The sequence below is a fragment of the Ambystoma mexicanum genome, chromosome 5q (assembly GCF_040938575.1).
Source record: "Ambystoma mexicanum isolate Mex_15411 chromosome 5q, UKY_AmexF1_1, whole genome shotgun sequence".
Lineage (NCBI taxonomy): Eukaryota > Metazoa > Chordata > Amphibia > Caudata > Ambystomatidae > Ambystoma > Ambystoma mexicanum.
Window position 1 is genome coordinate 362,995,721 of NC_090933.1, and position 27,813 is coordinate 363,023,533.

Genomic DNA, 27,813 nt, shown 5'->3' on the forward strand with positions numbered 1-27,813 from the left:
AGAGAAGATGTGCACCAACCATCGACTTTCTGAGCGGGGATGGATGGGAGGGGAGGTGAGGGGATATGAAGAATCAACCGTAAAAGAATCCATAGAAAGAATATTACGGTAAATAATTTCTCCTTCAATGGATTGCTTTTCTTCTGCAGATTCCTCATCTGATAAGACTCCCAAAGCAGTAGATGAAGGAGGCGGGTATAATGTTTGACTAATAGATTTTGTAGCATTGCCCTGCCAAAAAGTGAAACAGCTATGCAAGCAACTCTAAAGTATAGAGTTTAGTAAAAGTATGAAGGGATGACCATGTTGCTGCATGACAAATATGCCTAATAGGGACAACCTTTTGTAATGCGGTTGATGCCAAGACCCCACTAGTTGAATGCGCCCTGATGCCTGCAAGTAATTCCTCGACTGACTGCAGACTGGTAACATTCCACTATACAGAAGATGATCCAGCAGGACAAAGTTTGCTTAGTTATAGCCAGGCCCTTACAGGCCAAGGAGAAGGCCACGAAGAGCTGGTCACTCTTCTGATCTCGTATGTCCTTGCGATGTAGAAACTTAAAGCCTTTTAGGATCTAGGCAATGAAAATGCTCCTCCTCCTTAAAAGGGTGCAGTGGCAGATAGAATACCGGGAAGTCAATGGACTGATAGGTGGAATTCAGAGAACTTTTGGAAGAAAACCAGGTCTCACCCTGTGTGAGACTTTCTCTTGAAAAAAATGCAGGAAGGGTGGTTTGCAGCATAAAGCCTGACGTTCACTCACCCGCCTAGCGGTATCAATAGACTCAAAGGGAGCCGCTGTCAGATATGTCACCACCAGATTAAGATCCCAATCTGGTACTACAAAGGGAGTTGGCAGAAATTAAGGCCCTTCAGGAATTGTGCAATCACTGGGATCGTAAAATATGAACCTTGACCCGGGGACCTCAAACACACACAAATCCGCCAAAAATCCATTCATTGTGGTGACCTGAAGGCCTGCTCAGGCCAGTGCAAGAAGGAACTTCATCAGTGTAGTGGTGGGGCAAGAGATAGGGTCAATCTAGCGCTCCCTGCACCACGCCTCTAATCTTCTCCACCTGCATGCATATTTGTAGATGGCCTACATGCAGCCAGCAACACCTCAAGTAACTCCTTAGAGAGTTCCCAGTCATCATATCTCATCCTCTCAAGAGACACGCATGTAGGTTGAGGGACTCTGGGTTCGGGTGATGCACCCGACCTTCCGACTGGGTTAGGAGGTCTGGCCGGAGAGGTGGGCTGATGGTAGATCCAGAAGATCTGAGTACTAGGTCCTCCTTGCCCAGTCCTGTGCAATCAGGATCTAGGATGCTCCGAACCTCTTGAGCCTCCTGAGAACCCAAGGAATGACGGGAATCAGAGGGAAGGCGTAGTGGAGAGGGAAGGTCCAGTCCACCAGAAACGCATCCCCTGGCGCACCGTTCGTTGGGAATTCCCTCAAGCAAAACTGTCTGCACTTCCTGTTGGACTCTGTGGCAAACAGATCCACCAATGGGGTACCCCAGCAAGAGAAGATGACCTGTAGTACCTGGCACACTTCCCACTTGTGTGAGAGCGTGCTCTGCCTGCTCAGAGCAGCCGCCAGATGAACTGCAGAAACTGAGATCTGGTTCTCCAATAGCAGAACCACAGCTGCATTGTCTCTTTGCAAAGGGGGCGGAAGTGAACGCCACCCTGCTTGTTTAGGTAGTGCATGGTGTAAGGAACTCATGGTGCCAACAGTAAAGACAGACACAAGTGATCACAGTTTAAGGGTGTTTATTAAACTGTATGCGGGTTGGAAAAACGCCTCATCTTAACCTAAATCTAAGTTGGGAGCAAGAGTCAATCATCAAAAGAAAGTAAGGCAGTCCTAGTGGCGGTGTGTCAAATAAAAAAGGGCCTATACTAAGAAACCTATTGCCAAACCTTACTATTAATACAAAAAGGGTGTGGGATAGTTCTTAAGAAAAGAAAAAAGTTTTCACAAAATATGCCAGGATGCAGTAGTTTGGACTCCCTACCCCACGTTTTGAGCATGGGGTAAGATGGGATCTTGGAGCACAGCACACACTCAAGCTTTCCTAGCACAAGTCTACAGTTGTCTCGGGAGGATAGCTTAGGGGCAACATACTCGCCTTGGAAGCAAGACGACATGGAGCAACACAGGTTCAATCCCCGGGTCTATGCTTAGAAATCTCTGGGTATTAAGCGCGTTATAAATATCATATATATCATATCATATCATACAGTTCCACTTGAACCTATCAGGACCGTCGATGGCCAAGTTTCGTTTGTCTCTTGCCTTTGAGGGCCAGTATAATTACAAACAAACCCAAAGTTCCTTTCCAGGTATTATTTGGGTGATGGGTTATCCTGGTTCCCCCTCTTCCGGGCGTGGACCCTTCACCAATATTATTCCAAAAATCAAATAAACAGTCCCCTTTCAGTGGGTTTTGGGTGATGACTTTCACCCCGGCACCCACCTCTTCTGGGCGCAAATCCCTAGAACATTCTTTACAGATATCAGGACCTTGGATAGCTATGTTCTCTCGCTTTCGAGGCCTGTCAGGTTCCGAAGTAACAAACAATAAGTTCTAGCAAAAGTTTCTTCTCCTTTTAGGTTGATAGTTCTCCAACCCTGGGTCCCCCTCTTCTGGGTGCAGACCCTTCTCGATTCTCAGCCTCCCTCCACCGGCTTCACTATGGCTTTCTATTCACTTTAGCGGGATTCACTTCCCTTTACTTTTTATTGTCTTTTCAAACAGTTCCAGTGGACATCCCTCGGTCGGGTTTACTTTTGTCAACACACTGTTTCTTGAGACTTTAGACTTCGCCCCCTTTTCATCAGCATCCCTCTTTTCGGGGTTCACTCTTGCCAACTTGACCTTCACATTCACTTTCAAGGTTTGCAGGATTCACTTCCCTTGCTTTCTCATGTGGCGGGATTCGCTTCCCTTGCTTTCTTTATAGTTCATAGGTCAAAGGCTTTCGACTGTACAGGGATTTTGCTTGACCTCCTGTAGGACCACTTTGACCTATTTTAGCGCCTCTCCTATGGCCTTCTGGTATCTGTAGTTTTACTCAGATGGGGACTGACCAGAGTTTCTCAGAGTAGCAGTTCTTTCAACTTTTCTCGCTTTGACACTTTGTGACTTTCATTCACCACAGCCCAGTTCTTATCAGTTCTCCCACAGTAGCAGTAGTCTCCCTCGTTCCGTACCGCTCACATCTGCTGCAACAGAGAAGGGCAAGGTCGTCTCTCTCCTTGTCAGCCGAAATTTGCCGTCTTTCTCCTCCTCTTGAACTGCTGGGTCTGGATAGCTATCTCGTTGTGCGGTCTGCCTTGCTCGTACTGTGCTCTCTTGCTCCACCTTTTATCCCTGTGGGGAAAGTGAAGGGCCGTCAGGTGTGTGTGTGTTTCTGATTAATTGCCTGACTCCGCCTGACCCTTCTGTCAGGACATGTCTACAGGTAAACATCTTTATGAATCCGTCGCCTTTCGTGGGGCAAAAAGGTGTTAGGGTCGGCAAGGGGGGTGGGGGGAGTGTCAGATTGTTCTACGGGGTAAGATGGGATAACAGTGCTATATGGAATTACAACCCTCGTATTAGAGGGTTTTTTGGTAAACTCTGAAGGGTAGGTTTTGGAGAGGTTTTGAAATGAGTAGGAGGGTTGGTAAGGCAAACGGAAATAGCTAGGATTGTGAAATAAACAAGAGGGATTGTGGGAATGGTAGTATTTTGCCTGAGCATGGTGGGAGTGCGGGAAATAATCAGAGGGACATAAAATGACCGGGAGTATTCATGTAGGGCATGGGGAAACATGGAGTCTGAGATGGATAATCTTCGGGTGAAAGCAGGTTAGAGATTTTGGGGGATTAGCACTGGACGGAGGGGTCTTCTGATCTGGGTAGGAGAGATTTAATGGGAGGAGGCGAGGTAGAAGTGTTGTATCCTACAAAAGCCTCTGAGATTTTGTCCTCTCCTTTTCTCTCGGTGCAATACTGCATCTCCCTTGGTTGCCCCATCTTGGTGAGCCTTCTTTTTCGCTTTCTCAGCCCTAGAGTTGGGATCTGAGTGGATCAGCCCTTCATTTTCCACCTGAATAAGGGTTTCTCGAGGTTCTTTATGCGAGATACCCTCAGGTATTTCACAATAGTCATCGGATTGTCCATCAGAATCAGCACATGCTTCCCCTCCAGAGACAGAGCGAATGCCTTCAGGACTAACCTGATGGCTCGCAACTCCAGCCTGTTGCTGTGCCACCTGGCTTCTGTTGCTGACCAAAGGCCGTTCACCTGCAAGTCCTTGCAGTGAGCAACCCAACCCTTCAGAGACGGATCCGTGACCGCTCAGATCTGAGGCCATGGAGACCAGAAGGGTTCCCCTGCTATGAGATTGCTGTGGTTCGCCCACCAGGTGAGGTTGTTGAGCACAGGTGCAGGTACCTTGAAGGGATCCGAGATCCGAGAGAGCTCCGAGGTGCAGTGACCACTGACCCCGTAGGAGCCACTGTAGAGATCTCATACGCAGCCTTGATTCTGGCAATCGAAAAATACAGGAGGCCATGAGACCTAAGAGGCGGAGGAAGAAAGCCGCTGGTAGAGTGGTGTGGTTCCGGAACAAGTCGACCATTTGTGCGAAACTGTTGACTCTCTTCGGGAGGGAAGGCCTTCCTAACCCGGGTGTCTAGGACTGCCCTGATGAACTGGAGCCTTTGGATGAGTTTCACTTGGGACTTTTCCCAAGTCCAGGGAGAAGCCCAACATGTGCAGTAGCAGGCAGGTGTCCTCTAGATGAGACGAGACCTGCCCGCTGACTTCCCTCGGATCAGCCCGTCATCCAGGTACAGTAATACATGGATCCCGGATCTCCTGGGGTGAGCCGCGCCTACCACCATGAGCTTGGTGAAGACCCTTGGAGTGTAGGGCAAAACAAAGTGAAGCACATTAAACTGATAGTGCTTGTCCCCTATGATGAACCTCAGGAACTTCCTGTGCTTTTGATGAATCGGCACATGGAAATAAGCGCCCTGTAGATATACTGACACCAGCCAGCCCTGTAGCCCGAGAGCGTGGAGAATTTCTTGCAACATCACCATCCTGAATTTGTTTTTCCCCAGTAACTTCTTCAAGGCCCTGAGGTCCAGAATGGAACGGAGACCTCCCCCTCTCTTGGGTACCAGGAAATACTGGTAATACCAACCCGATCATCTCTGCTCGGAAGGTACATCTTCCACGGCATTCACAGTTCTTCCTGGAGCACCTGTCCCGGTTGGATCGGAGGTGGTGGGGGTCATTCCAGAGGTTTTCTCAAGAAGGGCAGACAATAACCCCACCAATCGAGCTGTAGAGCCCAAGCATCGGAAGTAATTCCCTGCCACTGGGGCCAGTGCTCCTTCAATCGTCCATCAACCGGTAAGTTGTGAGAGGGGAAATCAAAGCAGCTTAGGAGGCTGGGTCACCCCTGCCGCTGCCTGCTGGCCTTTAGAAGTCCTCTGCCCATTCCAAAGCATGAGAAACGCTTCTGCCCTTGCCTGGCTGGTGTGAGCTGCACTTTCCTGCCGTAAGGCGTATATGGCCTGTAGCCCCCTTCCCGTAGAGGCGAAGCTGAAGGCAAGCTTGGCTGGCTGCGCAGCCAGGCCTAAAGATTTAGCATCAATTTTGGATTCCTTACATTTCTTCAAGGAATCTTCTGCCTTTTGGCCGAACAGGAAATTGCCCTCGAAAGGCACGTCCAGCAATTTTACCTGGACATTAGGCGAAAAGCCAGAAGATTTCAAGTAGGTCTGCCTCCTCAGCGTTACTGCTTACGCCATAGAACGGCCCACAAAGTCAGTGATGTCCAGGCCCGTTCGCAGGGACTACTTGGCCACCTCTTTCCCATCCTTCATAAGCTGTAGGAAGCCCTCACACATTTCGCCCTCAGTGACATACTGCGCAGCATTCTCCACTGCTGTACAAAGACCAAATTAATATTTGGCAAAGCTACTTGTCACATTGGTAGCTTTAAAGGCCATACTGCCGAAGTAAATGCCTTTTTGGCCAAGGCATCAACCTTCTTCACTTCCCTGTCGGATGGTAGCGTGGAAGCTGAAGATGCTGGTCTGGAGGAGCAGCTCCATAACAAGCTTGCATAACAAGCCCTTCCGGAGAAGGGTCAGGGAGAGGTATGAAGGGGCCCCTCATGCTGGCCTATACTTCCTGGAAATGGTGGAACTAACTGGGGGAATAGAACAAGGATGCTGGCACAGAGCGGTCAGAGGGTAAGCAATTGAAGGGTTTAAAGGCATGTTGTGCTCTGTCGCCAGACCTTCATCCAAAATATAGGTACGGTCATACCGCTGCACTGGCGCTACTGATGACTGCAATTCTAAGGTGTCAATGACCCTTTCTACGAAAGCCCTGTATTTGGAGAAATTAGGAGTATAGGGCAGCTTTGTTGAAATTCCAGGTATCTAAACCACTGGCCTCATGAAGTCCCTGAGCTACCTGCAGCAGCTGATTGTGGTCCTCAAAGTAGTCAACAACCAGTGCCTACGTAAACTGGGTCGACATCCCCTCTCCGGTGTCATTGCGCCAAAGAAACTCAGCATGGTGCAGAAAAAATTGGACCGGGAGAGCAGGGTTTAAGACTTATCGACAACCATCAGCATTGATGGCTTGTCTTTAGGCGCTGATAGGGTGACCGTCTACTTCAATCGAGGACGTGATACCGAAGCATCAACAGCTCTGACCACTCGGGGCAGACCCAGCGTCGAGGGCCATGAGACCACCTTTGATGACGAAGGGTTCATCGACACTGATGGCGTCTGCACCAGGACGTGTGAGGGATCAGGGACGCTGAGCGCCAGTCTTGCCTCCAAGGCGTCCTGTGTGGGGAGGGGGGTCAACCTAGCCTACAGAAGCATGCTTTTAAACATCTCGAGCATGGAGGTTTTTAAAATCCTCCCACTCCTAGCGGGTGGTAGGGCCCGCCGATGGCTTACCTTTTCTCCGTCGATGAATCAGAGTCCCAATGATGGCAGTGACGCCTCTTCTTTCGGGACAAGGATGCAGAAGAATGGCTCCACGAGTGGGACCACTTCTTCCGCAATGTTCTTTCTCGGGGGAGTGCCCCTCGGTTTCGGGCTGCGAGGACCGAACCGTCGATCGTGCCTGAGATTTTGGGGGTGGTCGACTAAGCACGAGATTAGCAGCCCTCGCAAATGAATTTCGGCTGCATCTTGGCGCACAACGTACACACTTACGTCCGCTGACCTGTGCCGAGACACCAGAAACACAACTTGTATGGTACACTGATGGACATCTTGGTGCCACAATCAGTACACTGCTTGAAGCCAGAAACCCGAGTGACCGACATCTCGCATCGAGGAATAATAAAAATAAAAAAGTAATTGATTTCTAATGAAAACGTCGAATGAGTCCAAGACTTGACCTGTCTTCCCAAGCAGCGCCATAGCGTGGAAAAAAAGGAACTGAGCTATGGGGTCGTATTGATGGAGTTAATATAAGACACCTGATGTCGTGTCCGGAGCTGACAATCTAGTGCCAAGCAAGACGGAACGATGATCGAGTCGAGGTCCACTACACCCCCTGTCAAAAATCTGTGGGGGTTTACTTCATTTACAAATAAAGGTTTTATCTGAGTGATAGGAAGGGTACGGACAGATTCCTCCTAGCTGAAGTGATGTAGTGCTGGAGTTTATGGTTGCTGTCAAAGAGGACCGCAAGGGTTGTGAAAATGAGGGATAACGTAAGGAAATAGGGGAAGGATAAGGGTGAAAGGTGGAATGGAAAGACAGTTGTCGCAGGGAAGTAGATTTTCTTTCTGGTTTGGAGGAGCTGAGCTTGAGAGACTAAAGGGTTATTCACTGGTTGAAGATAGAGAGCCCTATATGGAAAACCAAAAGGAGTTCCATTTGCTAAATGAGGGGAAGCGCAAAGCATAAGGGGCAATCCAAAGACAGAGCGTTGGCGATGTAGAAATTCTAATCATACACTGAAACAAACCCCAGCATACCAACACATAACTCAATACTTCACGTTTGCAGATGTTTGTTGTAGGTTCTGAAGGACAGCCCTATTTCCAACAATAGGATTGTTGACCATAATATTTGTTATAATGACAAACTGCTTGAAAAAAGTTACCACAATCTTGAGGCATAAACTCTTCACAAGGGTGCGGCTGCTAACGGCTTTGACATTTGAAACAGCTGGTGTAGCTGGTCGCAAGTCTGGAATCAACTTGACTGGTTCATTAGGTTCAATTAAGACAGATATCTACAAAATAAAATAAACACCACCTCAGTAGCCTATTTTATTATCACATGGCAAAACACATCATTGAATTATTCAGAATACTCAATATATATTGAAGTCATCATTAATATATAAACATATGGAAAAGTACCTGCTCAATTTAAAACTAAACAGTAGATTAACTCTCAGTAAAAAAAAAACATTTTTGAGTTAGATGCATAAGAATGCAAGGATACAATTGTCAGTCATTAAGTACATCAACGATGCATACACGGACGACATTAAGATCCCAGAACAATAAAAGCCTCCAACATGCAGTAAATATAACGTAAAGAGAATCTCATTGGTGTAGGTCCATTCATTATCATTTTTCCTTTGCAATATCAATGAAAAACATTGAAGCAGAGATGGTTTAAATGTGTGGTAAGTGTCGTCGCTGCAAAACTCTATAAAACTAGACCATGGGCCTCATGCAAAGTTTGTCGGTCCGGACCAGCAAACTATGGGTTTGCCTTCCGGAGCCGCTCTGCCCGACAGGTCCGACTGACCCTGCCGGGCGCAGAGGCCTCAGTAAGCAAAGCCGTCACAGAAGCACCTGCACCGCTAAAAACGGTGCCAGTGCTTCCATGTCCCCATTCCCATAGAGCCCTATTAGGCTTATGGGAATGGGGATTTATAAATTTACTGGCGCCCGACTTCCCGGCCGCAGGACTCGTAATGAGCCGGTGGCGGGAAGTCAGCTGCCGGTAAATTCTTACGGGTCCGGCAGCAACCCACCGGTAGCACCGGCAGGGTTACCACCGGGCCCGTAATGAGGCCATGTTTGCAGATATGTTGGGAACTGATCCAGTACAAGGGCTGCAATTGTTTACAGCTTCCATTATTTCCTAAACGTCTTCCACTACATAAGTAATACAGGCCCCTCACAGTTTTTCCAACATGGTCCTAATATTATTTTTGCTGCTGTAATGCAGAAGTGCAACAGAGGGATCTATAGGTATTTGGAAGCCAAACATCTGTTTAATCTTTGCCAAGAATTCTTTTCAAAATATCTTAGCCTAGGGGCAGGGCAACCACATGTGTCATGTTTCCGTTCTCCCCACAGTTTCACCAACATAATGGTGAGTATACAGGGTTATTTCGTTAACTAATGCAGGAGAGGAGTACAATTTATAACAAAGGTGACAAAACATTCTCGAATTATGATGCATCTGAAGGAGTTGTGGTTTTGTGTCCAGATACAAATCCATTAGGTCTGGAATACAGTCCTCACTAATTCAGTCTCCGATGTATTCATATATGTCAGTTTCTCTGCACTAAACACTTTGTTGCGTAGTCTGTACACATTGACACTGGCGTCGTAGTGATTCCCTCTGCATATGCAAGTTTTATTGAAGCGGTTAGCCTGGACCTGGCAGTTTTCACTGAAGGATTAGTAATCCATTGTCCTAATTGGATATAATGAAATCTCTACCCTTCATCTAGCTGGAACTTCTTTCCTTTTTTTATTTTTTTTTAACAATTTTCAAAGTGTAGAGGAGATCTCTGGTTAAAAAGTTGTGAGAGGGGGATGCCAGCAGAGGGTGTAGGCAAGGTGGAAGCCTGATTGTCAAGCTCCTCTAAGGTCTGATAAGTAAGCAAAAACACACACAGGACACAGCTGCTTTCTCCAACAGGAAACTACTTTATTTAGAGACGTATCAATTTATATATACAGACATTTTAATTAAAATTCAACATCATTCACAATAATCACTATTACTTACAATAGGAACACTGCATATATGTTATGGTACATTAGTTACTGTTACACAATCCTCTTTACCTATTTGCTTAATTTGGTCGCTGACTTTGTGTGATTGCCACTGTCTAGAACAGGGGCGGTAAATAGGCATCTGTTAGCTAATATTGGTTAAACAACCAAGTTTTTAGTAGTTTTTTAAAGTACTGGAAGGAATCTTCTTTGTTGATGTTTAATTGGAGGGTGTTCCAGTATTTCGGAGCCATGACTGGGAAGCTGCTTCCGCCTGCTCTGGTACTTTTGAAGCACGGTACTACAAGGAGGGCGTCATTATTAGATCTAAGCGTTCTATTGGGTTCTTTTTTGACAATTGAATTGTTGATATAAATGGGTGCTTTTTTGCGAGGCATTTATAGGTGACACACAGTGATTTGAAGATTATTCTGGCCTTGATGGGTAACCAGTGAGTCTCCCTCCTGTTGTTGGAGATGTGGTCTGACTTTTTTAGACCTTTGTTTAGACCTAGGGCTGTCCATAGTGCTTTATTTTGCATGAGTTGTAGTTTGGCCAGGTTAGCTTTGGATGTGCCAAGTAGGAATACATTGCAGTAATCCAGCTTGGATAATATCAGTGCCCTAGCTAATGTGGTACAGTTTTTGGGCGTATGGAATTGGCAGCTTAAGACAACGAGTTTAGAGGTGTAAGAGGTGGATGAGGATAAGGTGTTTACATCTTTTGTCATCGTTAGGTTGGCATATAAGTACACACCTAGTGTTTTTACCTGTTTGAGTATCGGTATAGTAGTACCATCAATATTGATTGATGTGTAGTCAGAGCGGAGGGCGTTGACTTTGGTTGGGGAGCCCACGATGAGATTGTGCCAGCGTCCCTGATGGTGTCCAACTGTATTTTCAGATCAAGGAGTGCCGTTTCGGTGCTGTGGTTGGGCCTAAATCCCGATTGTCTGGCTCGCAAGAGCCGATTTTGCTCAAGGTGGGCTTGAATTTGGGTGAAAGCTATTTTATCTATGATTTTAAGCAAAAATGGCACTGTGGTCGGTAATTCGTGGGGATTGTGGGGTCCAGAGAGGGTTTTTTCAGTAATGGGGTCACCCATGCTTCTTTCATACTGGCTGGGACTGTATTCCTGTTGAAAGAGGTGTTAAAGTTAGTAGTGATGGGCGTAAGAGTGGGGGCACATAGTTTGACAAAGCAGGCTGGAAATGTATCTCCTTTGCAATTAGATGCTTTCAGTTTAGAAATGGTGTCTAATACTAGATTCTTGGTTCACTGGGGTAAAGTGGAAGAGGTCCTTGGCCTTGTCATTCGTAGAGCTGATTGTGGAGGAGGGAGTGTTAGTCAGCTAGAATCTTTCTTTTAGTGATTTCTTTTTGGAGTAATTCGATTTTAGAGGCTATCACGTTTTGGATGGTAGTACACCACACTTTGCTAGTGATGACTGGCGTGGTGTCTGGGATCAGATTTTCCAGTTCTCTCAGGATGGAGAAGAGCTCCCTAGAGTTCGAGGTGGCATTGCTAATGCAGGAGTTGTATGCATTAGCTTTATGGGTTATGAATGCTGCTTTGTAAATTTTAATGGCTGCTGTGAGAGCATTGGCTGACTCTATTGTGGGGGTTTTCTCATGGATGTGTTCAAGGGATCTTTTGGTGCGCCTGAGTGATACTAATTCATTGTTGAACCAGAAGCTAGTTCGCTTGTCGGCATGTCTTGTTTTGGTGGTAATGGGTGCTATGGAGTCAATGGTAGTAGTGAGGGAGTTATGATAGATGTCTGCGAGGAGGCTAGGGTTGTCACTTATTATAGTGTTGGGTGAGAGGGCTTCTCTTAGGATAGGGGAGAGGTTCTCTGATGTTAGCTTACAGATGTTCCTAGTTTCATAGGTGTCCACCGTTTTGGTGTGGGAGGGCATTTCTCATTAAGATTTAGGCTGAAGTTGACAATGTGATGATCTGTCTAGTCAAGTGGTACAATGGAGTCAATGGATAACTGAGCATTAAGCGTCAGTATCCAATCAAGAATTCTTCCTTTGTCGTGGGTGGGGTCATTGACTAATTGTGTGAAGTTCATGTCTTTGAGTGCCGCGTAGAAGGTATTTGCTTTGAGGTCTTGCTTGTCCTGAAATCCTAGGTTGATGTCACCAAGGATGATGTATCTAGTGTTGGGCTTAATATAGGGGGAGGGGGATGTCTAGATTTGGCTGGGTATTCTTATTAGGTGATCTGTAGATAACCAAGATATTATATCATGTTTTATGGTTGGATGTGAATTTGGCTAAAAGATGTTTTCTCCGGAGTGACAGAGAGTGACAGTCCTGCCCTGCCTGACAGGACTGCACTCCATTTTTCACCTGTTTCCAGAGTCTTTCTTTCATTGTAGTACTGGTAAGTGAACCCATAGTACTAAACCTGCCCTGAACCGCGGAGCGGCCGCGGAGTGACGGAGAGTGACATTATTGCAGTCCTGGCAGGTCGGGCAGCCAAGGCGGGGCTGATATGAACTCTCCACTCTCCGAGGAGGAAGATGGCCGTCGTCTCCGCAGCTCATGACTCAGAGCTCCTACACCAACAAAGAAAATAATCCCGGAAGATACAACCTACCCTAAGTTGGACCAGGCACTTGTACCACCACTGTGCCGAAAATCAAAAGGGAAGTCTGAAGTAACAAAGTTATTTAACACACCCCCGACAAACATTCCCCTCAATGAAGCGTCTAACCTGGTGGCTTCAGGCCTTGAGATGGGGTGTTCCAGCGCTGGGTCCCCGGCCACTGTGGTAGCGGCGGTCGCGTCCGGAAGCCAAGGATCATCTGTCTGTGCGAGCGCACCCGCCCGGGGCTTGCCGCCCCCGTCCTCAATCGTCGTCCCCCGGAGGGGGGTTGCCGCGGGATATGGCGGTAGAGGCTGCGCCGAGTCGAGGGCAACTCGCGCATAAAGACGGCATTGAAGAAATAGGAGAGGCGCCGGCTCGCTGCGGAGTCACAGATTGTGCTGGCGCTCCTGGCCCTGGCTTGCTGCCATGCTGTCCACTCACGTCGGCCCCCGTAGGGGAGTCGCCGCGGGACTCGGATGGGAGGGCCGCGCTGGGCCGGGAGCTGCCAGCGGTCAGGGACTCGGACCGCGAGCCCGTGGAAAGCGGGGACAGTGAAGAGCAGTACTGCGGGGGACAGGGGGGAGGAGAGACTTCCCCTTCATCGGTTCCCAAGTTGGCCGGAGCCCAGCCTTCAGGAGCAAACCAGGAAGTGTACTTGGCTCCTCCCCGGGTAACACCCTGAGCGTCCAGGCTCTTATACATGTGGAGCCTAGTCCTGCAATTCTGTCACCCCATGTGGCGGCGAGCCAAGAAACCAACAAAGCTCTGCCCATGAATGGCCAAAAACATTTAAGAACCACTAAGAAGTGGGGGAACCTATAACAAAAAAACATCAAAAGTTCCATTAAAGGGTCTTTGACTAAAGAAAAACGTCAAACCCAGAAAACAAGTAAAAACATTCATGGCAGTATTGCAAACCTGAGATTTTTTCAACCTTAAACCTACCATTAACAATACCAGAAGGGGAGAACTAACAGACCTTGAAATCCTGGAGGCTCTTAATGACTGCATGCCAGTCTCTAAACAGAGACGGATCGACTATTTCACACTACAGGACCCAAACCACCTATCAAGTGATGGCATCAAATTAGCTGGGTCTGGCAATGAACAGTTTCCTTTTAACGCTAGTGAACCCAGTCTTCAGGAACTGCCAGCACACCAAACAGCACCCTCCATCAGCTTACCTCTGGTCCCAGAGTCTGCCGTGCCGACAGGGAGTCCAAACACAGCTCCAATGACTCCAGCTTTAACCACCCCCTCTGGAGGAAAACATATCAACCACTTCTTCACCATCTAAAATCAGTGCCCCCGAATTGGCAGAGAATCCATCAGCATCGAACATTATTACTACATTTTTGGATCTCAAGTCTCCCATGCTGGCAGCGACCTCTAATCCAATCACAAAGGCCTCAACTATCAGCACAGCCTTAGATGTACATTTCGTCTCAACGCCCATACTACCTAAGCCTACGAAAAACCAGCACCCGGCACAAGAAAAGCTGTCTGTATTAGTGGCTGGGCAAGAGCCGGTGTCAGCTCAAAGAGATCAAAGTGAAAATTTAGCCCAAAACACCCAGAAAGTACCATCGGAAACTGACCCAAGCGAACTGGCCCAAAAAATCAGGCCACAGAAAAGTGGCCCATTACTAAGCACTAAAAACCTTTTGCAAAAACCCAACAGCGATCAAGATCTTTGGGACCCACTAAACGTGGCAAACACGCAGAAACTCACTAGACTTTCACAAATCATGCAACTCGTCTCGAGTGAGCTCCGCACCCCACTGGCTCGACTCTCCAGTGTAAGGGAGAACATTGTTAATTACAGAGCCGAACTCGGGACCCTTTACGTCAAAAAAACCTGACATGCTTTCAATTATGTCAACTGTGACAATCGCCCCTTGCCCCTTTTATGAAGCTGTACGAAGGGGTAAGCGACACGCTGAAAGACCACACATATATACAAGCGTCGCTACTGGCTAAACTGACCTTCTTAGAAGCCTACATTATGTCACAGGAAAGTACAAAGCAAGCCGGGTCCAAGAGGGGAGCCTTATCCCTGCGGGGACGGCCCTAGACCAGCAGCCAAAAAGAGGACCAAACAAAGAAGCAGGAACTCAAACAGCCCTCGCCATTGACCTAACTAGGAGCCCAAGAGAGTCTCTTACAGCAGCAAACGACAAAAAAAACGTTGCGGCAAAGCCTGAGATGAGGAAAACTTTGCAAACACTAGAACCGGTGTTTGTGCTAAACAAGTCCAACAAAGTGATGCCTAAAGAAAAAGTTAAACTGTTAAAGAAGACCGGCAGAGAAGTATCTTTAGTGATGCCAACAGAAACCGCAACGATAGTGGAAGTGTTTGGCACAAAAAAAAATCGCCAAAAACAACAGAGGAATTCCTGGAGCGTGACGACTTGATAAATTTGAGTACATACTCTTAATGAGGAAGCTTCCCCAGAAACAAGGCCCGAGAAATCGAGGAAAGAGCCTACAACCGTGATCTCGCGACGAATAGAAAATTCAGAAAACGACACCAAAGAAGCAAGAAAAAAAAATAGAGTGGAGAGTGGAAACGCGAACAGTAGACATGAAAAACCAAAACACTCCACCAACATCGCAAAAGCTGGCAATGATGACTGTTCTTCGCGGAAACACTACAAGAGACACGAAAAATCACCCTCTCCTCATAGGATAATCAGAAGACCTCGTATCTCTGACAGAACAACACCAGAGCCCAGGAAAATTCTGCATGGGTCTTCAAAACTCCATTACATCTCGAGAACTGAAAAGTATAACAAAGTGCACACAAAAAAAGCTGGATTATGAAACTAGAACAGATCGAGGGAAATGAAGATGAGATCACGCTAAATCGTGGCTCAGTACTCGCCTTGTTCAGCTACATTCCGTCACTACAATGCATAAGATCTGAGGACTTACTAATCGTTGACCCAAACGGGGGAAGGCTTTGGCTCACTTGTCCATTGCTTCCTTGAATGTCAAAAGCCAACTGAAAGAAGACTCCAACAAACTGCTAAAAATGGGATACGACCTAACGGAGCCATCGAGAGGGATCACTCTAAGGCCGGGTGTAGCCTTACGTTCACACGAGTGTGCCTCGCGACAAACGCAAGACACAGAGGTCACAGAACATTTCCAGGACAGAAGGTGGAAATCCAAGGAATACTTCAGGGAAACAAAGGACAATAGCAGACCTCAAAACTGCCGAATGGAGAAGCTTTCAAAGCAAGGGCCAGGAGGGCATGACTCTAGGAGACGGCTGGGGGTCCACAGAAGCAGAGAAATTGAGATTACGACTTCAAAAAGACTGCCCTCCACGTCGCAGCATGAAACGCCTAGTACGAATACTCGTGGACGCGTTGAGAAACTAGCCAATACTGCACCTCTCTCGGAAAACCCCTGGCAAGGAACTTGTGGGCTTGGCTTCCAAAGGCATTACAAAAGCAACATAAAAGTTAGCAACCCTTGACTCCGGAGCACTGCGTCCAACTTCAACCAAACTTAAAGACACCTACAAGAGAAATAAAGCTTTGCTCCTGGAACACAAGAGGCCATGGTCACCTTATGGCACCTAGCGACATAAAACTGACAGAATTCGATGTCCTCTGTTTACAAGAGACATAGAACTGCCCTCTCTCGACGGCTATGAAGTGTTCTTAGCCCCAGCAAAAAAGGGCTTGTTGGGGCGTCCTTCGTCGGGAATCTTGACAGCTATTCGATATGACTGTGGCTTGTCGCACGCAAAAGTATTGAGAAGAAACCAATCTCTACTTATGATTAGTGCAGAGTTGATTGAGCCCAAAACCAAGAACGCGAAGTCGGTAATAGTAATTCTGAATATTTACTGGAATCCATCTTCTACAGAAACCAGTAACTTTCCAAGATCAATTGAGCAAGTAATTGACGAGGCTTCCGCTCTAAACTCAGCCTCACACTTATTGTTGTGTGGAGACATCAACGCTACTTGTCGCCAGGAAAAACAACAAGATTACTCAGGCCGTAACACCTCGACCTCAGTTTCAAGAGGGAAAGCCTGGGCAAACCTGATGACATCTCGCGAGTTACACAACATGAGCGAGGTTCTGCCAAAAGAAAACTTCCTGCCCACATGGGAAAGCGGCCTATCTAGCGCAACGATTGACTATATATTTGTCTCTGACTGCTTGGCACAATCAATCACAACATTTGAGGTGATACGGACCATCAGGAGTGACCACAATTTGTTGTATGTCACCTGGCCAACAAAACAGAGTTCGACTTTAAAGTCAACCGCGCATTTGGAAACAAACACTCGAGGGCCAAAAATAAAAATGTCAGCAAAAGCCATCAACGACCTCAAACACAAATATTGTGCCCAAAAATCTAATCTACTGATGAATCAGATCGACTTCTTACCACTCCTAGAGATTTACAAAAAGAAGAGGGGCCCTAAAACAACGTAGAGTCTAGGAACTACTCCCAGGGACTACTTTGACAAACTCCTGGTTGAAAAAAGAAAAGCGTTAAGAAAAGTGAAGAGGATAGCCCAAGTGCTGGGCTCCACAAAAACAAATCAGTCAGTGACAGAGGCTACTAGGGTATATAAATCATGGCTCAAACATCACCGGGCGACACTATAACAGCAAGATGCTGAGGAAATCCAAACAGCCATACGAGGGAACAAAAGCCGATAATTCTGGTCACTTCTAAACTCAACCACACCAAAAGATGAAGCATCTGTAACCAACAATGTAGGTGAATCCGTATAGGTGAACTTTTTCAGATCTCTTTTTGCCCCGCCTGAGACAACTGGGCCTGTAAGGAAGACCCTAGAACCAGCAAAATGGATCATCTTGGATGATCGTGAAGACATAATTAATCAGATCAAGTTCCTCAAGAACTCTAGAGCGCCTGGCCCTGATGGAATCACAAATGTGGACCTCAAGGCTTCCCCTAAAGAGTGGGCAGCGCTCTTGAGTGAAATCTTTCAAAGATGTGCACACTTGAAATCAGTCCCGTCATCATGGAAGTCAGCAACGGTAGTGCCCATTTTTAAAAAGGGAAACGGGAGTGACCCGGCGAACTATCGCCCAATCGCCCTGCTAGACTGTATAGGCAAAGTGTTCGGTTCTCTTCTCTTAAATGAATTCAAAAAGTGGGCAAAGACGGCGCCATGCGAGGATAGCCTACAAACGGGGTTCAAGAAAAACTTTGGAACATCTGCCAACATTTTGATAATGAACACCTTGAAACACAAAGTCCTAGAGGGAGGCCCCAGTCTATTCAACGTCTTCGTGGACCTTACCCAAGCGTTTGACCGTGTAGCTAGGTCTTTGCTATGGGACAAATTAGCGGCATGAAACTGCCCTGCTCCTCTTTTGGAACCTATTAAAGCCCTGTATTTGGATACCAACATGAGGGTGTGTTTGGACCAACAAAGACTTCTCTCCGCTGCATTTCGACGCAAAGGGGCGTTAAACAGGGGTGTCCCTTGGCTCCGGCTTTGTTTCTAGCATTCCTCAGCGATATCAAAAACTCTGAAGTGACCGTTCGAAGCTTCCCACCCAAAATAGGGAAACTTCAAGTAGGAAGACTCTTGTACGCAGACGATGTGATATTCCTCGATTACACGCCAATAGGGTTGCAACGTCAACTCAGCAACCTTGAGGCATATATGGAAAGAAACAACTTGGAGATCAACGAAAACAAAACTAAACTAATGTCTGTGTCCAAAAACACAAGAAACAACACAAAAACGAAACTAGTGTTGAACGAAAACCGGATTGAAAACGTGGCAGAATTCAGATACCTGGGAGTCAACTTGGACAATTCTAAAAATGAGACAGGCATGCAAAATCTTTTAAAAGAAAAAAACAGAAAACTTACGGCACAAGGCAGAGCTATCGACAGAAAATTTGGTCGATTTTCCTTGATCCCGGTGAACTTTTATAAAATGAAGGTGGTACCAACATTAGTCTACGGAGCAGACGCCATGCCTAATATTCCAGCATCTCTTTGGCCAACTTTGGAGGCAATGTTTTGGCGGGAAATTTTGGGACTTCCTAGATGCATCCCAATAGCGTGCATAAAGAACTTGGTTTACTTTCCCTTGAGAGCTCAGTCAGATGCAACTCCCTGATGCTATACTGCAAATGCCAGCTTGCGGACAAACCTTCAGTCTACAACTTGATCCTACAAGAAATTAACGATTCAAGTTGCAAGATGTTAAACAGTTGGTCAAAACGGAACAAAGAAATCCTACAAGAGGTCTCAGCCGACGTGGAGACCCTCAACAATAACACAGTGAAAGTTTTGAACAGAGTGAAAGAGCTCGATTGGATAAAAACAGGCGAGAAAGCTGCCTCTAACAAACTAACGAGCCATTTACCTGTGAACCAACGAAAATTGAACGAGCTACAACCGTTCATAAAACAGTTTCCATCTAAGCAAGCGAGGTCCCTGTTATTGAGAGCAAGACTGAACTTGCTACACACCAACAAAATCCTCTCTATACGGGGGCTTGCTACAACAATAGGATGCAGATTCTGTGGACTACCGGAAGTAGTGGAATCCATCCGCCACTTGTTGCTTTGTTGTGCTGGGACTTTGAGGTTAAGATCACTCTACTTAAGACACATCTTCTCGGACTTTGTGCTCCAGGATGAAGACCTTTGCTGGGCAAGGCTGATGGTGGGTGACAAGACTTTGTGGCTGTTGGCAACCTACAACATCTTACGCCACATTCAAAAAGCCTTTCCAGATTCAATAGAGCTGATGGAGAACTGTGTTTCATCAACATCAACACCCTCCTCCTCTCAACAAACCGCCTTGCCGGCACCATCCTGACTTCTCTTCTAGAGACTTAGGAAATTCAAAAAACTTGTAAACTGGAATACAGCTTTTACATTGCGATCTTCTTTTTGTAAAAATCTTAAGGATTAAAATACAAATAAAAAAATAAAAGAAGTTTGTATCCTTCTATTGCTTCGAGGGGGCAGGGTCTGATTTGCAAGTTGGCTTTGGCAATTATGGCCACGCCACCCCCTGTGCTTTAATTCTGTCTAACCTAAGGATTTTGTATCCTCGTGGGATGGCAAGAGCTAGTAGGTGGCCAGATGCCTGGTGCAGCCAGGTTTCTGTGACAATTAAGAGGTCCAATTGTAGGTCAATAATGAGATGGTGGATCTCGGTGGCATGGGCTCCCAGAGAGCGGGCATTGATGAGTGCACCTTTCAAATTGATAGGGTGGTCTGCCTGGGGTGGAGGGGTTTTGCTGTCACGACCCTCGCCCAAAACACCCCCTGTGGCACACCCATTGGCCAGGTGGAGTCATGACTCGTGCCTCTACAGCCTGGCATCCTCTTCAAAAGGCGCCTATGGCACCAGGCTCATACACCATGAAAAACAATGTGCTTGGGAACTACTTTATTGTATTGTCAGCCAACTTGGAGGCATTCACATAGCTTGGTTCCTAAGAACCAAGCTATGCGGTCTAGTGTTTTGGGTGTGGTAGCCTAGGGACTACTTTACCTGGACTATTTTGTTGGGGCTATTTAAACCACACCCGAGCAAGACAACACGCTTCGCGTTACTTTGCAGCTTGCAACGTGACGCTCACCGTGTCCAGCTATTCCCTCGAACCTCGGAGAAGCAGAACCTGCAAGGAGACAAAAGGAACATCATTAGCAGCAGCATCTTACCTGCAGTCTTCATCTTTAAACACTCGCAGCTACTGAGAACAGCTTCCTCGAATCTGCACGCCTCCCGGACAGAACGACCTGAAAGAGGAAGATAGAGGCAGCATTAAAGAAAGCAGTAGAGACATTTACAAATTACAAACTGCTCAAAAGGCTTACCTGGCTGGTCGCCTCTCGGCTGGCACCACTCTGGACATTCCACTTGCGCTGAAGAACCCCGCAACCTACAAGGAAGGAAAACACAGGTTAGCAAAGGCAAGACTTTGCAGCGCTGCGCATAGCGCTTACTTACCGCATCACAGCGCCCTTAATACGCCATCATTTACCAGCGGGGCTCAACCATAGCCAGTACGCCGCCTTGAAGCTTTGCATACATAAGGGAGAAAAAAAAGAGACATTTTAAACAAAGAAAGGCATGCAGGATAGCAACAAAACTGAAGAACAGCAATAATACCTTCCTGAACAATATCAAACGGGCCGGCGTCAGTGAAGTAACTGGACCACACTCGCCCATGAAAGACAACGCGCCCCTGCAAAGAAGGCAGGACGGAGAGCACGCCTAATTCTACCACAAGGTGAGGAGAGGGCGCCAGAGGGACTGAAATCATACGGGGGGGGATGGAGGATACTTACCCCAGTCGGTCAGTCTTGAACACAGTCCTCCTGTATTTTCAGGCAGAACCTTCCCCGCAGACCACATAAGGGCAAAGCTGAGAAGCATACCAGCGAGTAACCCGGCTGGGTGGCATCCCTGTGGATACCAGGTGAGCGTAACATTTAGTAAATACTTGAGATTATTTGGTGTTGGGGGATTGTTTAGCCATGGCTTTGGTGGGTGTCTCAGGTTGTTGGAAATCTAGGGGCGGGTTAGGTTTGTGAAGCTTTTGTGTGGCCTAAAGTTGGTTAAAACTTAAAATGGAGATATTCGGTACGTGTTCTTAATCTCCTTAGTCTAGTAATGCCCTGAACAGGGCATCCATGTTAATAGGAGCATGTTCCTGTGTCATCCTTAGGGCGGTGGTTGTAGTCTCCGCATTAGGGGTGGCACGTGTAAAGCTTTGAGTAATTTTGTAGTCCTGGAGGAGTGGGAAGGGAGGTGTAGAGGGAAGGAAAGGGGTGGGGCAAGGGATGGGATGATGCCGATGACAGCCTAATCTGGAAAGGCCATTTCCCTGGGTGATGAAGGAGCTTCTTGTGCAGGGTAGAGAGTCCATGACGATACAAAAAGGGTACATGGTGGCGATCAAAAGACCTAGCATGGTTATATACTAGTTAGAGTTGGACGTAAATTGCTGCTAATGCTCTTAGCCCAGTGGAATGACCTGGATGAGGGGTACACTACACGTCGTTATTCACAGCATAAGACTAGCATTGTACAATCCCTAGTTGTATATGGAACAAGAGTTGGCACAGCAATTATTCATTGAGGATACAGATAAACAATTATAAAGTTGAAGGTAGGGCAGTGTAGCTGGCCGACGGCTCGCACGGCCGCATACGCCGGCTTCCGCCTTCCGGTCTCCGTGATTGGATTAAAAGTGCCGTGGGCAAGCCTATCGCGAGGCGGTTGGCATGGACCTCGAGCGCATCACGGAGCAATCAGCGGTAACAAGCGGCAATCTTGGGAATGGCAGCAAATTCAAAATTGCAGCCAAGTGCTGCTCCAATCTGTATTATAGAAGCATCGTATGTGTGCATCAACTACAGCAGGTAGCAGATAAAGGCAAGATAAAGAGTTACCTCTAATTCTGAGGATCCTGTTCTGGGTATGCAGGCATCATGAAGTCAGGTGGATCGTAGGCGATTTTGCGGGCATCAGAGCACATTACTCGGTGGGAGAGGGCCAGCGCAGGTGTAGGACCAGCAACACCCGAAAGAGGGGCCCCAGTGGGTGAACCCGCCCTGCAGGAGCAGAGGGAAAATCCAGTGGATGGCTCACCAGTAAGTGGGCATGAGAGGGTGAAAACAGTTGAGGTCCGCACTGCAGGGACCGTGAGCGGCGGGGTGGGAGAGGACCCAGGCCGCAATCATGCAGCGGTGTCCCGGTGCCGGTCGAGGCTGTGGTGCTCACAGCTTGAGCAGCGACCCCACCCTGAAAGTAAGCAGAGGTTGGGGAGGCGGATCTCCAGCAGTGTGTCCCAAACACAAGTTTGCTGCAAACCCGCCCAGGATTTTGGGCCTTAACCACAAGCACAATTCTTTTTTTCCATTCAAGCCTATCCCGATTTTTTTTAAAAAACGGAACCACAAAGATTTTCCCTTGTGGCCATGGCCAGATTCGGCCATGCACTGACAATCTGGCCACTGTCCATTTCCACAGGCCCCAAAGTTATATCACTATTTTTTGCACTAGTCCTTGCTGCTGGCCATGCACACTGCCCACTTTAACCATATAATTGGTCCCTGATGGCAATTTAATCACATAGCCGGGTTCCTTAACCTGTTGGAAACCGAGTACGACGGACTCGAGGAGGACACACAGAGCTGTGCGGATAACGCAGAGGTCCAAAACTAAATATTATTTGTTTATGGAGAAATCAACCATTTTGTCCTGAAGACCTATGTTGCATTGGAACTGCCAACCCGTTGGTCATCTATAAGGGGGGATCTCTAGCTCCTTGGATCCAGAGTTATAGGTCGCATGTCTCTTATGGGCAGTGAAGAAGAAAAAACACAACTCAGAGTAAATTTGGAAGTGTGTCCGTTTATGATCTAGTCTAATTGAATATTAGATACCTGTTGAAGGATTGACTCCATTACATCCATCCACATCCCCTAAGCTGGTATCTGGGGATTTTGATATGGCTTACTGCAGTCCATGAGAGAGGCAGGACAACTCGACTGAGCCTCAAGTCCTGAGGAAGCTCTTAAAAAGGAAAGGACAAGATTGTTTGTCCAAACAGACCGAAACACGCGTCGATGACCACACAAACTGTTTGAACATCATAAATCAAACTGTAAACGACATTCTCAATAAGGACAGGGTCAGAGGGAATAGAAGTTGAATAATGATCTGTGAATATTGGTGTAGTATTAGATTGTGACTACAATTGTGTATAGTTGGCCATTATGGTTTTATGTACGGAAGTATGAATGAAGGATTGAGAGTTTTGAGGCCTGACTTGTGATAGAATAAGGTTTTCTTTGTAGTTATGCAAATGTTTTAATTTTACATACAAACATATGTTTTTGGAGTAACTTAATAAAATTTGTATTAAACTGAGATAGTGAGGTGTGTCACCCCGATCCACTGGTCCAACTCTTTTGCTTACTAGGCCATGGGCAGTGGCAAGATGGTGTCCGGACTATCTGGCATCTGGCCACACAGTTATATCACTATTTTTTGTACCAACATTTTGACACATTTCAAAAAATAAAATACAGGACAGATTCGCAAAAGCATGCTTTCGGGTCCTTGTCAATGCTCCTCGCACAAGTTTGCTGCAAATCCATCCAGCATTTCAGGCTGCACCAGCAAGCAGAATTTTTCTCCCCCATTCAAGCCTATCCCAATTTCGAACATTTTGGGACAACCCTCCACAATTTTGCCCCCTCTTAACAAAATCCCTTCACCGAGCATCATCACAAGTCCGGCGATAACCCTTAAAAGTGGCGGTAACGGAATTAGCGCTGCCAATACTGCTCTGCCGGATCATGAGTAGGCGCAAATACCGCAAACTGCAAAAGCAACCGGCACCATTACAGCCGGTGGTATTACAGCCAGACACACGAGGCGCAAACACAGCCGCATCACAAGTCCATGTTCGGTGCAATTAGCGCTGGAAACCGGCACAAATACCACAGAAAACAAAGCACAGTTACCTCCAGATTCTAACTGGAGGTAAATGAACACAAGTGCCTGAAATTAAGCCACAGGTGAACCCAATCCACACCACCCAAGAGGGCTACATAAGGCACATCCCTACCCCAAACACTGTTTCCAACACTTTGCTCCCACTAGCCACTGTGAGCTGGGACAGGCAGCTGCTCATGCTGCGCCTGGAAATAGAGAGGCAGGACAACCAGGCCAGGGCACAGGGAGTTCAGGCGGGGTGGGAAGCCCAAGCAAGGCATGCACCCATCGTCCATCCCAGTCTACCCTCCCTGTATAGTTGCACCTATATGCTCTTGGAAAAACTTCAGAATCGTCGTCAGACCCATTTGTTATCTTCACGGTTAACTGTATTTTATGCACTTACTCTGCCTGGGCAGACTGGCTACCATTCAGAAACTCAAGGGCTCTGAACGACTGTTTTTCTGCCCTGTTCCCTCCCTCATTGAGTGCTTTGAAACGCTTGCCTGTGTATAGGCACTTTACAAATAAACATTACATTACCATACCATACCGATTCCGAGGATTAGGTCTTCACCCTGGACCCTCACGGACAGCTAGTTGGTCAACCTGTACCGCCTCAACAGTGAGACCATAACAGAGCTGCTCCCCACAATACAGGACAACATAGGGAGCAGGATCAACATCCGGACAGCTGTGCCCCCACTACTGAAGCTAGTGTCTGTCCTACAATCCTTACCTTCCTTCACTCTGTGGCCATGATGCACTGCATGGCACAGCCCACATTCTGTGCAGTGTTGGCTCAGGTGCTTGAAGCCAAACTGCGGCAAGTGTAACACCACATCTCCCTGCCTACCACCCCAGGTCAATGCCATGAAGGCACAGTTTTATGCCATTGGCCAAATGTGATCGCTGCCCTGAACTGTACCCATGATGCCCGGGTGGCCCCCCCAGGCCCATGAAGCAGTATAGCGAAACAGGAAGCACTAACATTCCCTGAATGTGCAGGTGACCTGCGACCCCAACCTGTACATCACCCACTGCTGTGCTTGCTACCCTGGTTCCACCCACAATGCCAAGGTCCTACGGAACAGCACACTGCCAGGTTACATGGAGTGGCACAGAGGACAACAGACCTGGATAGTGGGCGATTAGAAAAGCCAGCATACGTGCCACGAAGCACACGCCAAAATTGGGGGGTGGGGGAAAGGGCTAGAGGGGGGTGCAAATGACTACACAAAGGACGACATAAGTGAATGAGAAATCTGTACTTCACCTCCTCCTGCACTATCGTCATAGAACAGGCCAGGGAGAATGTACATGTCAGACTTACCTGCATGGAGAAGCAGTAGTACACATACAGTAGCAGCAATTTACACCGGCATGATTACAGGTACCACAATGCAACATGCACTTACCAAATCAATGCTGCCAAATGGCCACATTGACTCACACAACACTGCGAGGACCAAAGTCATGCAACCATGTGCGGTCAGCCCACGACACCCACCCGTTGGCAACAGATGCCCAGGGAGTGCCCATGGTGAACCCAGCATGCCACATGCACAGTGGAAATACACAGCCACATGACAGTCACCATGTCCAATGCACGTCACCGACAGACATCTTACGCAACATATGCTGCAAGGGAACAGGGTGCATGTGAAGCACCAACAATGCATGACACGAGTGACGCTGCATGCACAGACATACAATAGTTACATGCCGTGGAATGAAGGTCCATGTGCATGCACAAGAAGTCTATTGACCTGATATTGTTAAATGTCCATCCCCCCACCCAACACTTTCTTATGTCTGTGACTCCCCCCATGCAGGGGACTCCAGATACTGACAGCTGCCCTGGCTAATGACCCCTGTGCGTGATCCACAAACACTGCAGGATTTTGCCTACAACCACACTCACAGCAGGACCAGCATGTGCATTGAGCTTACCTTTGGCCTCCTGGAAGCACGTTTCTGCTGCCTTAACCATACTGGTGGAGCCCTGATTTACGTTCCAGAGAAAGTGGGTAAAATTATGCTGGTGTGTGCTATACTGCACACTATCTGCCTGAGGCGAAATGTTCGGCTACCCCCTGACGTGGACATGCTACCCCGAGAGGATGAGGAAGCACTGGCCGTGACTGAGGGAAATGCATGCATTGCCAGAGATGACTTGAGGGATGGAAGATTGACACGCCAGGGACTGGTCGACAATTTCTTTTGACACTTTCACATGGCAGAAGCCATGCACGGCTGCGCGACACCATCTCAATCAATAAACACGACAATGACACAATCAGGAATGTCCTCGCATTGATGAAGATCAATGTTTTTTATGTAATTAAGGGCCCCAACTATCACTCCTCCCTCTACCACCACCAACTAACCATCACACTATCCCCCCCCACCAACTCCACATCACACTATTCCCCCTCCCACCAGCAACTCCCAGCATGGCCACTCACGTCAATCAGTGTCTCCGAGTCCTTCACTACGGTGGCCTCTCCCCCCCCCTGCCAGCCCCATGTAATTTAGGGCACAGAAAGCGCTGTGACCGACGCCTCGGGGTGCCCTGCTTTGACCATTCTGTGGGTGTGGTGGAAGTGGAAGGGACGGAGCCTGTCCCCAGGTTTTGTTGGCATTGCACCTCCGTGGCCTGCCGGAGGGCCTCTACCAGTGCAGAGATGCCTTCTGTCATCCCCCTAGCCCTCTGGGCGTACAGCGTCAGGGCGGCCGTGTTGGCTGTAGTCTCAGAACTGTTCCGCGCGATGGTCCGCACAAGCCTGCGGGTAGCCCGTTGGATGTTGTCCCTAATGGCCTGCAGGTCTTCAGAGGGCCTGTGGCCAATTGCCTCCATCTCCCACTGTCTGCGCTCCTTGTCTTCAGGCCTCCGCCAAAGCATGCTGCATGATGTGTGCTGTTTGAGTCAGGGGGCCTGCACTGGCCCTGGGCTGTATTCAGGCGAGCCGTATGAGGGTGTATCGACATCCTGCTAAGGTGTCCGTGCATGCTGGCGGCGTGGTGGGCTCTCTGGGGTGTGTGGCCCTTCGGCAGGCAGTGACACCGGACTGGTGTCCCCCTGAGTCTCCTCAGTCACCCTGCCAGCAGGTGTGGCCTCAGTGTATGTGCCTCCGGTTGCAGGTGTGGGTGCAGTGTGCCTTGCACTGCTCCTGGTGGCCTGTGGTGTGGGCGTTGGCTTGGCCCTGCTCTGTTGCAGTGTTACACGGCGGGACACTAGTCTTGATGTGGCCTAAGTGGGCCTTTGCGGGGTGGTGGTGGCAGACCTTGAGGGTCTGGATGCGCTGCTCCCAGATGGGCCAACAACCTCCTCCTACTCCTCTGATGCCTCTGGCAATGCGCAAGTGCTTTTAGGGGACATAGGAAATGTAGTCAGGTATGGTTCCCCCCACGTGTGTTGGCATGCAAGACAATTGCTATGGCACAGAGTGGGATCCCCACTCATGGGCAAATGGACATGGTTGCTCAGGGGCCCAGCATCATGGGGTTGCTTGTAGTGATGATTGTTTGACACATGGCCAGTTGGTGTTTGACCTGTATATGGAGAGGGAAGGGTGCCCATGCTGGGGCATCTTACGTCTGGCATGCATGCTTGTGGTCCTTCATGCCCCCACTTCCCCTCCCCGGGTGGCACTCACATGGTGGGGTGGTGGCTTAGGCCATGGCACTGTCACGGCTCTATGTGGCACTG

At 47.9% G+C, this 27,813-nt stretch overlaps 1 protein-coding gene across 2 annotated transcripts in view; it reads right to left on the bottom strand.

Moving 5' to 3' along the window:
* SMCHD1 (structural maintenance of chromosomes flexible hinge domain containing 1) overlaps positions 1-27,813 on the bottom strand; it is a 3,133,956-nt gene that overhangs the window by 669,419 nt on the left and 2,436,724 nt on the right. For both annotated transcript variants that reach the window (XM_069620859.1, XM_069620860.1), the window contains exon 36: positions 8,157-8,288. In XM_069620859.1, the coding sequence (XP_069476960.1) occupies positions 8,157-8,288 (132 nt within the window). The remainder of the gene's footprint in view (positions 1-8,156; positions 8,289-27,813) is intronic.